Source organism: Diadema setosum, chromosome 21, assembly GCF_964275005.1.
Source record: "Diadema setosum chromosome 21, eeDiaSeto1, whole genome shotgun sequence".
NCBI lineage: Eukaryota > Metazoa > Echinodermata > Echinoidea > Diadematoida > Diadematidae > Diadema > Diadema setosum.
In genome coordinates, this window is record NC_092705.1 from 7,648,142 (window position 1) to 7,660,847 (window position 12,706).

The 12,706-nt window shown below is 39.6% G+C and overlaps 1 protein-coding gene across 1 annotated transcript in view; it reads right to left on the reverse strand.

Moving 5' to 3' along the window:
• Window positions 1-889: 889 nt before the first annotated feature.
• The window catches only part of LOC140244864 (uncharacterized), a 31,275-nt gene continuing 19,458 nt past the window's right edge, over window positions 890-12,706 (reverse strand). Inside the window, exons 12-19 of the mRNA XM_072324474.1 lie at window positions 11,942-12,053; window positions 9,822-10,020; window positions 8,804-9,337; window positions 7,810-8,041; window positions 5,849-5,909; window positions 5,074-5,182; window positions 3,020-3,258; window positions 890-1,574 (exon numbers count right to left, since the gene is read on the reverse strand). Coding sequence (XP_072180575.1) covers window positions 1,410-1,574; window positions 3,020-3,258; window positions 5,074-5,182; window positions 5,849-5,909; window positions 7,810-8,041; window positions 8,804-9,337; window positions 9,822-10,020; window positions 11,942-12,053 — 1,651 coding nt within the window. The 3' untranslated portion in view covers window positions 890-1,409. The remainder of the gene's footprint in view (window positions 1,575-3,019; window positions 3,259-5,073; window positions 5,183-5,848; window positions 5,910-7,809; window positions 8,042-8,803; window positions 9,338-9,821; window positions 10,021-11,941; window positions 12,054-12,706) is intronic.

Here is a 12,706-nt window from a genome sequence, read left to right on the forward strand (position 1 = left end):
TCATATGGGAATTATGTTATACCTTTAACCATATCTCATTACATGTATCTTATTCACACAGTCCTACATGCATCTTATTCACACAGTCCTAAATGCATTGAAATGATGTATGAATTGCCCTGCACAATGTAAAACCCAGCACAAGCAAAACCAACTAAAACCTCTCTCGGTGGTTTAGATTCCTGCGGAAGACATTTACTGCACACAGTTTAAAGGGATGGTATAGTTTTGGTTGAGATGGGGATTCAGGTTTCCAACTTTTTTTGAGGATTACTTTTTTTTTTATACAATGATAAACCTCTTATGAAAGATGAAAGAGCATATAATTCTAAAGTTTATTTAATAAAAATTGCTAAGATATCCAATACAAAGCAATCCTAATAAAAGGTGGGTGTATTAGGAACATTTTTTTTTTTAAACTTTGTTTTTGGATATCTCAGCCATTTCAAGACCGATTTTCATCAAATAAACTTCCTCTTAGAATAAATTCCTCTTAGAATTGCACGCTCTTTAAAATTTCATACAGTGCTTTCGAAGTATCTCCCAAAAAGTTAAAAGCTGAATCCTCACCTCACCCAATACTACAGTATACCATCCCTTTAAGAAAAAAAAAAGCAATACAATCTGAAGTTGGGACCATCAAAGTGTACAACCAGTTACTTCAATGTGTGCTGTACTGTGAGTGAACAAATAGTGACATCAAAACCGGCAAATTTTATGAGGAACTTATCGGATTACACTAAAATTTTGCATGCCTTGTAAGTACTTCCTGTTCTGTCTGCCTTATGATTTTTGATGTTTGAATTTGAATTTGAATTTGAATTTGAATGAATGAAGGGCTTCAAAGGAATGAACATAACTTTGCTATTATGTTGCAGGGCCCTTAAGAATAACAGCATATTAACCACTGATGAGACCACCCTGAGTAAAGAATACAAAATAGATAGACAATGTTCTAACTTGTTAATCATATCAAAATTATGCTGGTATGCTGTTTAGTCTCTTTGTTGTTCAAGGTCACATGTTCTCACTGGTTGTGATTTAAACACAGCATCTATTTGTTACGCTAAGTATCGAATATCTATGAATGAAATGAATTAATGAGGTATGATTTATTGTTTGACTAGTTTTGGTACGTACGACTGAACAGAACAAACTATATTCTAGTTTGAAGAAATCTGTATTATGCCCCGGGACCAAACTCATAAATCTCCTTTGGCTGAATGAATATATCTAGCACCCTGACGTTTACATGTCCATCACTGAGACTGATACCACTTTCTCCATGGACGTTCAATTCTCTTTGCACACCTTTGGTGTCTTTGAGCAGTATACATGTGAACACACATACTTCTGTATTAACTGTACTGTAGACAAGAGGAGGCTAAATTTAGAACAGGTACCAAGTCCTACCGCCACGCCGTGGACCTTTGAAGACTTCTGGGCACCTGAGGTTTCCCGCTTGCGGTCACCGGCCTGTCACGACAGCTGGACGGCAGTGACCGAGGTCTGTTTGGCCCCTGCAGGGCCTTTGCTCCTACTCCTCCTCTTGTACTTTGCTGGGATGCAGGTTTCTGAAAGAGCAGCAATGACAAAAATTCAATTCATTTTGAGACTTGGGACATTCTACAGAAACAGCAACAATGACCAGAGTACTTGTAGTTGTTCAAATGGAAAGTAGTATTTAGTACCTTATACTGTAAAAGTGGAAATTTTTGCGGTGTTGAAATTTTCGCGCATTTCGCGCAACTAGCATGAAAATAAAAGCACGCAAATATTTTTGCTTGCCATATCTTCCAGTAGTCGATGTCTTGATTCCGCGGAATTAAAAACATGCGAAACTCTTCTCAGCCCGCCGAGCGCAAAGAATTAGTCACGCGAAAATATCTACTTTTACAGTGCTGATAAAAAGGAACTACTACAGTAGATCTTGCCAAATCATTATGCTGAAATGAATGTTCGGTTTGTTTTCTGTTGTTGAAAACTACATTTAGTCAGACAAATGTAACTCTAGGGCCAGTAACACAAATAAAGATACCCCAGAACTTCTTGCATTCATCAGAAGTCAGACAGTATACTTTCACATCCCATACAAATGTACCCGAGGGACTTGTGGCTGGAAACATGAAAAAATAAACAAATTTTAAAAAATAAAAAAACAGTCTTTACTTAAGGGGTCATCTGCACAGCTGGACCCAAAGTGTGCTTCATCCATTCAATTGAACACATAAATCTATATTAACCTCACCTTAAACAGGTTTAACTATGAAGTCTGAGTGTTCATTTTTTTTTTTCCTACATGTACAATGATTTTCATTTCTGTTGACGAAAGTAGATTTTTTTTGTCACTTATCAAATCATAGTAACAAACTATACTATCAATCAATCATATCCTACCATTTCCATAATAGACTGGAAAAAAGTGGGCCTTTTCTTGAATTCTATTATAAATTCTATAACTGCACAAACAGTCAAACCTGTCTAAGCGGCAACCTGTCTATAGCGGCCACTTGCCGTATGTGGCCACTGAAAAAACCCCTCAAGAGAAAAGCCATGTTATAGACCCTGTGTATAGCGGCCACAGACTCACATGGAGTCGCAGCCGAGCTGATAATTCAGCACATTTTTCCGCTCTGCAGCTGGGCCTGTCATTCATGGCTAGCATTCAGTCATGGCCAACGCTGCATTCACCCGCCATTCAGTCACAGAAATGCAATTAATAGTTAAAATCTTACATGAAGTAGGCCTACACATGCAACTGTGCAACAACTCGATCAATATCGGCATTGTTCAATGCATGAAGCACACATATAATACGCATACTACACAAATGTAATACTATACAATACACACATGTAGGCGATGGACGCAAAATGTCCGATAACCTGTCTGCAGCAGCCACCTGTCTCTAACGGCCACTCTTTTCGTCTGCCTTGGCTGGCTGCTGCAGACAGGTTTGACTGTACATTCGTCAGGAAGAAAAAAATTAAATCCATTGAAATATGAAATATATAGATACCTGTACTTTTCCTCGTGAAGGAGGTCCTCTGCCAGTTCCTGCCGGCTGCCCTACAGCAGGTTTGCCTGCCCCTCCCACTGGTCCACTAGCCCTGCCTGCTTGCCCCGTAGATTGGTAGTGACCGGTGGTGACACCGTCAGCTCCCTTTCCTTTCCCGTGAGTTGATGCAGAGTTGGTGGTTGGTCGGTTGACCAGTGATCCACCGGCTGCTACTTTCTCTTTCTGAATGACACCGCTCTCTGGATAGCAAGGATTTGAAAATGAAATGAAAAAGGAAAGGTACAAATCACTGATGTGGTGTACCATAATGAAGCAAGTGATGAGCCAAGTGGCACGGAGAGAATACAAATAACAGGCTATTAACCCATTGAGGACGAGTCCCGAGTAGACTCGGGCAAGCGTCTATGGGAAATGCGTGTTGTAGCAAAATCAGCTCCTCCTCATCGGGTTTATCAGCTTGTCAACTGTCCCAGTAATGTGTATCTACTATCAGATCTACGGAGTAAGCGCTCCTAGACTTTGTGGTCAGCGATCGGATTCTTTGTAATTTAACTCTTGATAGTGCTATAGAAGAAAATAAAAGTGAACGCACTACTAAATGATCAAACATGAAAAAAAAAAAAAAAAAAAAAAAAGCATATCAGCAGCTCAAATGGCTCAGCTTAAATTTCTCTGCAGCTAGTATAGGTAAAGTAGATAACTAATTCCTGAACATGACTTTGTGTAAATGCAAGCACTACATCAAAACATGTTACAGTGTTACTGTCACACATACGCATGATGTCATCTTCCCTTGATCGATCTGGATTTAAAAAGAACAAGAAGAGTAAATCAAATTCAAGTTATATAGTTGTTGTACACCAGAAGTCTTCATTTATCCTAACATACATGACTGCTAACATACAAACATCAAATCAATGAGTTTCCAAAGAGCACTTGGGGAGATACTAGTATGTTACAATTTACATGCAACTCAGTGGGCAAATATAATATTTAAACTCAGGGCACCTATTATGCATCTATGTAAAGATGCAAAGACTTTGATTTCAAAGGTGGTACGTGTATATCCCTTTTGCAAACCTCACAATTTCTTGCATGGTTGAAAAATGATGTCTCCCAACATCATGTATGAAATCATCTGGTAATACACCTTAGAGGTTTTGAAAAAGAAATGAAAAACTAAGCCTATATCACTCAAGAAAGCTCCACCATTGTTACAAGAATAACATTTTTTTCTTCTGGGGGTCAAGATAAATTCACTGGAAATTCATAGAACTGTTTCCTCCTTTATCCTACAGTTGTTTCCACTTTTATTATCCTAAGGAAAGGTCTTAATTACCAGCCTCTACAATACACCACCCTATGACAGGAATGTAGTTTTCAGTGTTGCAAAAGGAAGACACAAGTTTAAAGTTCTCAGGGAGCTTATTGTAAAAAACATTAGTGAAAGTTTGGGGAAAATTGGACAATCCATTTAAAACAGTTATGAATTTTCAAAGTTTCAGTGCTGCCATCACTAAATGCGAAGACTACTACAGCTTGTGATGTCACATGTAGAATGATATAAAGAAACTCGAACTTATTTTCACTTATCTTGATAATAAATGAGCACTTGACTTGCCTCTTTCAGAAGGCAGGAGCAATAATATTACCCTTAACATACATATGTCAGTGACAAGTCGAGGGAATCTGAACTTTTTTTTCAAAAAAAAAAAGAGATGAATTTTTCTTTATATTTTCCGTATGTGACATCAAAAACGGTGGTAGTCTTCTCATCCAGCAGTAGCTGCTCATAAACTTAAAAGATTAAAAAAACAACAACTTTTGAACAGATTGTCTGTTTTACCTAAAACTTTCACTGATGTGTTCTTGCTGCATTCACTCAATCCACATGTATGTATATGAAGGTGAACTTGTACTTCAACCCATTGAGGACAAGTCCTGAGTACACTTGGGCAGGTGTCTAGGGGAAATGTGTGTTATAGCAAAATCAGTCCATCCTCAACAGGTTAAAAGCTCTTTGAATGCTTCTACAAAAACCATTTGCTCCTTACCTCTTGTGACCTTGGTCACCTGCTGCTCCCTGCCCAAGGTCTGGGTGACCTTGAGGACTCCTGTCCTGCTGGTATGCTGTCCCTCAGCGGCTGGGGACATCTCCAACAGCTAGTAACAGGTGGATATACAACATAACATACATGTATCACAGGTTAAACATTGGCTAGACCATGGGAATGAGGTCTTACTGTCCAGCTCCGTTCTATCAGTAAGGGGAGAAGTGTTGGGCATTGCAAAAATCTGATCTTGCTGCTTTCCCAAAAGTTAAGCCAAGCATTTGTTTGTTTCTTTGTATGTTTGTCTTTTAATGTGATATGGGGGGGGGGGAGGGGGAGACTACCAAATTCCCACATAAAAATCAGGGAAATTCTGATAAAGATCAGTCAGCAAGATACTAGCTTGTTTGAGGTATATTTACATGCAGTTGTTATTTTAGATTTGGAATGGAAATTTCCATCTTTTGTAAGGATTGGAATGAATAGTCAATTCTTCAGGGAGCCTTTTGCAGAATCTGGAAGACTTGGCACCTCTGTTGTGAACATCTAAACCTTTAAACCTCCATCTCTAGTTAACATCTAATTCAACAATGACATACCCTTCATGAAGAAACTAAAGGGCATTTCATAATATAGTTCAACTTTATCTTAGTGGCAGTTTTTTTTTTTTTTCACAAACAATATTTTGCTTATTTTGGGGTATGATAGTTACTTAGATATGCACCAAAGCAAACTTCAACTGCATGCACTCCAGTTTGTGCAGCGGGATCAAGCTTACCTTAGTTATGTACTTCTGTAGAGCCACTTCCTTCCAATCTTCTTGTGTAGATGAAACAGGGCTGAAACAAAGTAATGAGCCATCAAGTTTTAAACATCCTCAATACCATGATTACTTGCTCACTGATGTGTGTATGAACTATTTCATGTACCTGTAATGCATGCTATCCTGCAATCCAGTGTAAATGCAGCATACCAATACTAACAGTCTTCTGTATCAATGCATGCATAGATTTACTGTCTCCATATTTATTTAGACTTCATAAGTCACAAACATTTCATCTCAGTACTACAGGGAATGAAAACACTGTATTATTTAGACAAATGTTAACACCATGTTAGTCTTTCAAAACAAGAACTAAAAAAAAATGATTATTATTCAGTCAGCTTCAGCATATTGTAGTCAAGGGTACTTAACCCTAACTAACCCTGGGCTATTTTGTGAGCTTAAAGTCCCTGGGGGGGGGGGGGGGGGGGGGGCATGATGGCCCCCTTATGATCTCGGCCGCGGATAGCGCATTCGTTGCGAAAATTGACACGCGAGTGACTCATGATGCAATCTATAAGGCTGTGTAGATAAATTTCAATAAATTGCTCTATTTTATTTTATATGAACTAATTATGTTAATTTATGCATACAATTAGAATTTGGCTGTAAATCATTAAATAAAGCCCCCAAACTTCAAAATTTTTTGCTTGAAGACTCTTTGGTGAATTCTGATTAAATTTAGGTGGAAAAAAAATTAGTATCAATTTTCATTTCTTATGTATTTTATTGTTTTTATAATTTCTTATGTATTTCCTTGTTTTTTACTTTTTGTTTTTTATTGTTTTTTTTTTCAATGGGAATCGTTGGCGCCACAATTCAATCATAAGAAACATAAAATTGATTGTTTTTAATCACTAAAAGTAAAAATAATGATACAATTATGAATTTGAGATAGAAACCCAATTTGCATTGGTTTTGTACACAAAATCACGTATTGAGCAATTTTGGGTCTGACATGCACTTACATAATGTTGTGTAACTTTGGAACCACGTACCCAGACGTCGCAAATTTGGTCTTAAAAGTTGCGCGAGGCTTCAAGGTAAATTGTAATGAAGTGTGGATGGGTTCCCGCATTGCGGAGATATCGTGCGAAGTGTCGAGGGTTGGCCATTATGCCCCCCCCCCCCCCCCCCCAGGTAAGTTAGGGTTAAGGGTACACATGGATGCCCTCCATTTATGTATCTTGTCCACGTAGCTTGAAAACATCATGATTTCACATAAAACATTTGAATGTGATATTATGTATCCCCTCCCCCCCCCCCAAAAAAAAAAAAACAAACAAAAAAACCAAACAAAAAAACCACCGGTGATTTTGACAGCTTGTGATGTCATCCATCCTAGCAGTGAGGTTAACATGAAATCCCCCATGGAGGAATTCTAGATTCTGGTATTGCACTTGCCAGAGAGCAGAGAGCAGGAAGCATGTACAATGCATTCATACGGTGAGTTGGCTCAGTCGGTAGCGCGTCTGCCTCACGATCACGCGGCCCGGGTTCGAACCCGAGTCTGGACTGAGTAATGTTGTGTGTAAACATACCGTCCCCTCTAGCAAGAGGTAAAACACTCTGTCCCTCGGATAGGACATAAAATGGAGGTCCCGTGTATGAGAGAGTAACAACTCATGCACGTAAAAGATCCCGCTTCATTCATTCATCGCAAAGTGCAGGGTGTCTAACCCTGTGAAGTGGTCCCACCCCACATCCAACTGGACCCCATGGAAGACCAGCTTAGTGTAGCTGAATATGGGCTATCCAGCCATCTTCACAGATGGAAAATGAACAACAACAACGACCTCCACTGCCCAAAGTCCACAGTGAGAATGTGCAAATCAAAAAGGTCTTCATACTGCAATCTACATACCAACAGATGGAGATTGGAGATTCTGGAGTGAAAGCAGGGAAAAAGTGACTACCTGTTTAACTTGTCCAGTGGACCAGAGGAGAGTTCACTGATGTTGTGGTCGAAGCTGGAGGGGTGAAACCCCACCCCCGGTCTGTCTGAGGAGGGGTGATAGGGAGCCTGGCTGGTGGACGGGATGCGCAGCATCATGCTTTGGCCGGGGTGGACGTTGAGGTCAGGGGATAGGGCCTTCTCCTTTGTGGGGGAGGAGCTCAGGGTGGATTCATGCTGGCTGATCCAACCCGCTTTACAGGAACAAAGGAGTATATTTAACATTACCAGGATACTGCATATAACATGATATAAAAAGGAAGTGCCTTGGGTGCAGAATTCAGTGCATAAATTTATTGGAGATAAACTGAAATGACATGTTTTTTTTTTGTCTTTTTTGCTTTAATTGCAAAGGAGAAAGTTTGCGCGTATGGTTGCTTTACAATTTCGTCTGTTGAGAATGAGAAGGGCATTAGGTTGTCTCGAACACTATGAAACGCCCTTATCATTCTCAACCAACGATTTATGGATTCTACTTCCCACAGGTTTCACTTCTTTGAATCAATGAAGATACAATGTAACTCAACAATCACTTTAAATATTGATTTATAGATGTTGTGAAAGAAATGAGCAGTGGTAATGCAAGGAGTACACTGCGACAACATCTACTGATACATTTTACAGAGTACTGTACAGCAAGATGTTTTAGTGACATGAAATTTTCACAAATTGGAGCTGACGTCATTTTTCGCGGCATGAAATTTTCAGTGAAGTGCCTCTGGCATTCAATGCATAGAGTGTAGACAAGAACTTTTGCATGCTTTTCAGTTTCAGGAATCTTGGTCTTGCAAACTTTGCAAAATTAAAATGCCCACAAAACTTCCTCATTTTACAGTAATACTGTGGGCTTTAAATGATTGAACCAGACTTGAATGTAGACTACAACAGATACAAAATTGGATAACATCCTTCCATAAAGAGAATCATACTCTTTCTGTGATGTATAGAGTACTCACATAAGCCATCCTCTTCTGCAAAGCTCCCCCCTTGTTCTTCCTCTCCATCAATACCATTTTTCCACACTGCATCTTCACTGTGTCTCTTCAGCTCCACAAATCCACTCTGACTGGTTAAGGCCGTTGAAGCGAATGAGTTGTCGACATTTCTTGTCAGCCACTCCCTCGGGTTCACATTCTCACCGTCCGAGAAGTCTGGTAAATAGCCCGTCCCGCCCGCAGACAGGTTTGTCGGCATCATCAATGTCTGCGTCTGGGGCGGTCTTTCGGCGGGGTCAATTACGGGGGCTTGGGTCCTGAGATCTGCCGACGTCCTGGTGGGGAGCGTGAAGCCAAATGAAGCGTTTGCGTCCTGGTGCGCCACGCCCTGTGACGCTTCGCTCGACAGAACGGGAGTGGCGGGCATCGCCTCCATGGCGTGGAAAGACACCTCCTCATGAGGCGCCGTCTCGGACGTGCCCCTGGACAGGTGGATTTGCCTGAGGGCGAGGCGTGCCTTCTCCTGCGCTTCTTCGATGGCCGCGGAATGAATGTCTGGAAGGTCACATGACAAAAATTAACCGTGTAATTAACAATGTAATTAACAGGTATAACCATGTAATTAACCATGTAATTGACATGTAATTGTATTTAAAAAAAGACAAAGAGAAAGGCTACTCAAATTGGTTGAAATCATTGCTATGGTTGCCAAACTGCAAACTTGTCCACACCAAATATTTCGTAAGACTTTGTAAAACACCAACCAGGTCACTGTATGTAATGAGTTTCTGAATTCCCCACTTATTGCAAAATCAGGAATTGTAGGACAATTTACTAGCAGTGAAATTTGCACCTAAGACTCACAGTAACAGAATGAAAGAGATTTTTGAAGTATTATACCATACTTTATTATATAACAATTGTATTTCTGGAGGATATATTTTGGCATGTTCTTTTCAGGAATATCAGTCAACTTACCAAGTTGGCAAAAGACAAAAGCAAAAGGAAATGCATGGGACATCCCAAGAAGTACAATTACCTTTGATGTGATCTCCCTCGGCAGTACCGGCAAGAACTGACTGTCGAAAGTCAGGAACAGCAACACTGTGATCGTAGTCTCTTTGGTCAGGCTGCTTTGGATGACTGGTGGGTAATATATCACCGTTTGTCCGAAGAGTGACTGGAGTGTAAGGCTGGAATTTGCTCTGCATTTTTGCCTCATGACCTGACTGCAGCAGCTACAAATAACAAGGAAATACAATCCAATATGTATTTTCTGCATCATACTAACATCAAGCCCAAGTGATGATTAGAAATATAGCACTACACGAAATTTGAAGCAGTTATAAAATATGCTTCTTTCCTTTGGGGTCAGCACCCATGTGAAACACAGTACAACAAAACTGTTTTGTTCAAAGTAGCTGGTAATAATATTAACCCGTTGAAGACTAGTCCCGAGTGTACTGGGGCAGGTGTCTATGGGACATGTGTGTTGTAACAAAAACAGCTCGTCCTCAACGGGTTAACTGCGTGGTGACATGCTATCGAGAGGGGGAGCTATTTCAAAAATTGCAAATATCATGAAGCCTGGACGGAAGTACACAAACACAGAACATACAAACACATCTACAGGAAGATTGAATCAGTGTCACTAGAAAAATGTAAAACATTGTATTTCCTCCTTTTTTTCCTTTCCTTTGTTTTTGTTCTCTAAGAGAGGTTTAAGGGAGTTGCAGCTATGCACAGAACACCTCAAAGCTATATAAACCAGTAAAAATAAAAACAAGAACAGTTGCCATTGTTGGTTTTGGTACAATGGAATTGTGTGGAAAAACAATGAAGCGAGATTTATGTTTTAGCATTATGACGAGTCAGTTTTCTGTTGCCTGCTACACACAGCTGTGGAGGGAATACCATTACAGTTGGCAGTGATGGAACAAATGGGAAAAAAATAGCTTCCGAAGATGCCAGATTCCACGGGCAAGCTGTCTAGGCTTTCATGACAGTAGTTTCATGTAGGGGAAGGAAAGATTTAGGGTGTGGCAGACCTAGCGGGGACGTGGTCAAAGTAGGAGCTATAGCACCTCTTCAGCCATTATTTTTTGAGCCAGTCTGGACCAAGCTTGAAAGCCAATTTGAAGCCAGGTTTCTTTTCCTCTCGACAGAGATGAATGCTAGATGCTAGATAAAAGCAGGATCACTGCAGGATTGTGAGACATCCAATGTTATATGGGTCTGGGAATCGGAAATAGTAATACATGAATGTTGCCATAGCAACGGACAACTGAGTGTGAGACTCCGCTGAGGAAACAAGTTGTCTACTGACAAGGTTGAGGGTGTTTGTAGTTGTGAACAGCCAAAGGTCGTGTCTAAATAAACACTTTGAGCAGTTTGGTCGGGATATCTCATCTGTAAATTGCATGTGTGATTATTTGATTATAGTGTAACCCATGTGACAATCAGCTATTTACGTCAAAGGGCGCATTTATGAAAATTTTGAAGACATCTTTTGCTCCTATGAGAAAGGACCAATGATTATGTTTGTTTGGTCATTAGCTGAGAATACAGCATACACTGTTAGAGCTGTTGAAAAGACTACAGGGGTATCACTCATTTATAAAGTTATTGATAGTTTATTGATTGAGAGGGGTGCCATTTTGCTTTCTTTTATATCACTGAACAGAATTAAACTATGGAAAAGAAAAACCAAATTACTTGTACAACAACTTCTGATCTTTCCAAAGTCATCCTTTCATACTTCCTATTTGATTCCTCATCCAAGTCCTGACTTCTGAAATATATCACTTTCATTTATCTACCACAGTATTGTATATATTCTTTGGGACCTTGTTACACAAGCTGTGCTTTATTCAAATATAGTTTTCTCACAACATCTAGTGTATATAAAACCTGCTTCAATTTTGTTTGATTTTGTCTGTATATAGTATTTGTAATGTTATACACAATTTAGCCCCTGGGCTATGAGGTACAATACAAATAAATAAACCTTTCTATACAATGTATAAACCTTTCTATATAACTGATATACATTATATGTACAGTACATGTTCCCATGATGTGTATGTGTAAATGCTAACTATATGAATGTCTATGAATGCAAAATGAAACTGAAACAGACACTCAGCCCCACCCACCTACCTTTGGGTTAGTGATGGACGGCCTAGGAGAAGAGTCGATAGAACTGATCATCATGACAGCCTCGTTGCACTGAGCCTGCAGGAAAGTCTGCAGCTTACCCACCATCCCAAACCTAAACGGAAGACATACAACAAACAAGCAAATAAATAAACAACCAAACAAACATGCAAACAAGTAAACACGCAAAGAAACAACAACAAAAGGCAGCGATGGTGCAATGTAATCCTGAGCCATTCTATGGATCAACTTGATTCGCACTTGATTCGCACTTACGTGTACATGACTGGAAGGACGCCATATGACATCAAGTCTTCTGCAATACATTTTTACAGAATGGGAGAGGTTTCAGCAAAATTCGTCTTGAGATGAGGAAGTTCTAGAATTTCAAAATGCTCATGTTTTTAAATATGATAATTTCATTGGTTATTACAACATACAATATGCAAATTAGCTAATGTGAGGATGCAATTCACACACGGCACTCCAAGTATTTTATGGACAAGAAGAACATCACAGCCACACTTTTGGTTTGTTGATTCATACTGTAACTACGTCTTCACTAAAAGTCATTGCGAAGTTATTCTAAAAACAACATCCATACTTGATGCTATGTTCCACATTCCTATTTTTCTTTATTTCATGTCAAAACTTCACAGGAATATAGTGAAAATTTGTGACTAGGCCAATGAGAGACTTCAGTGGACATGCCATCATCACCTCAAATAAACAGCATCATATATCGCACAAGGCAGACTGTCGTTACGG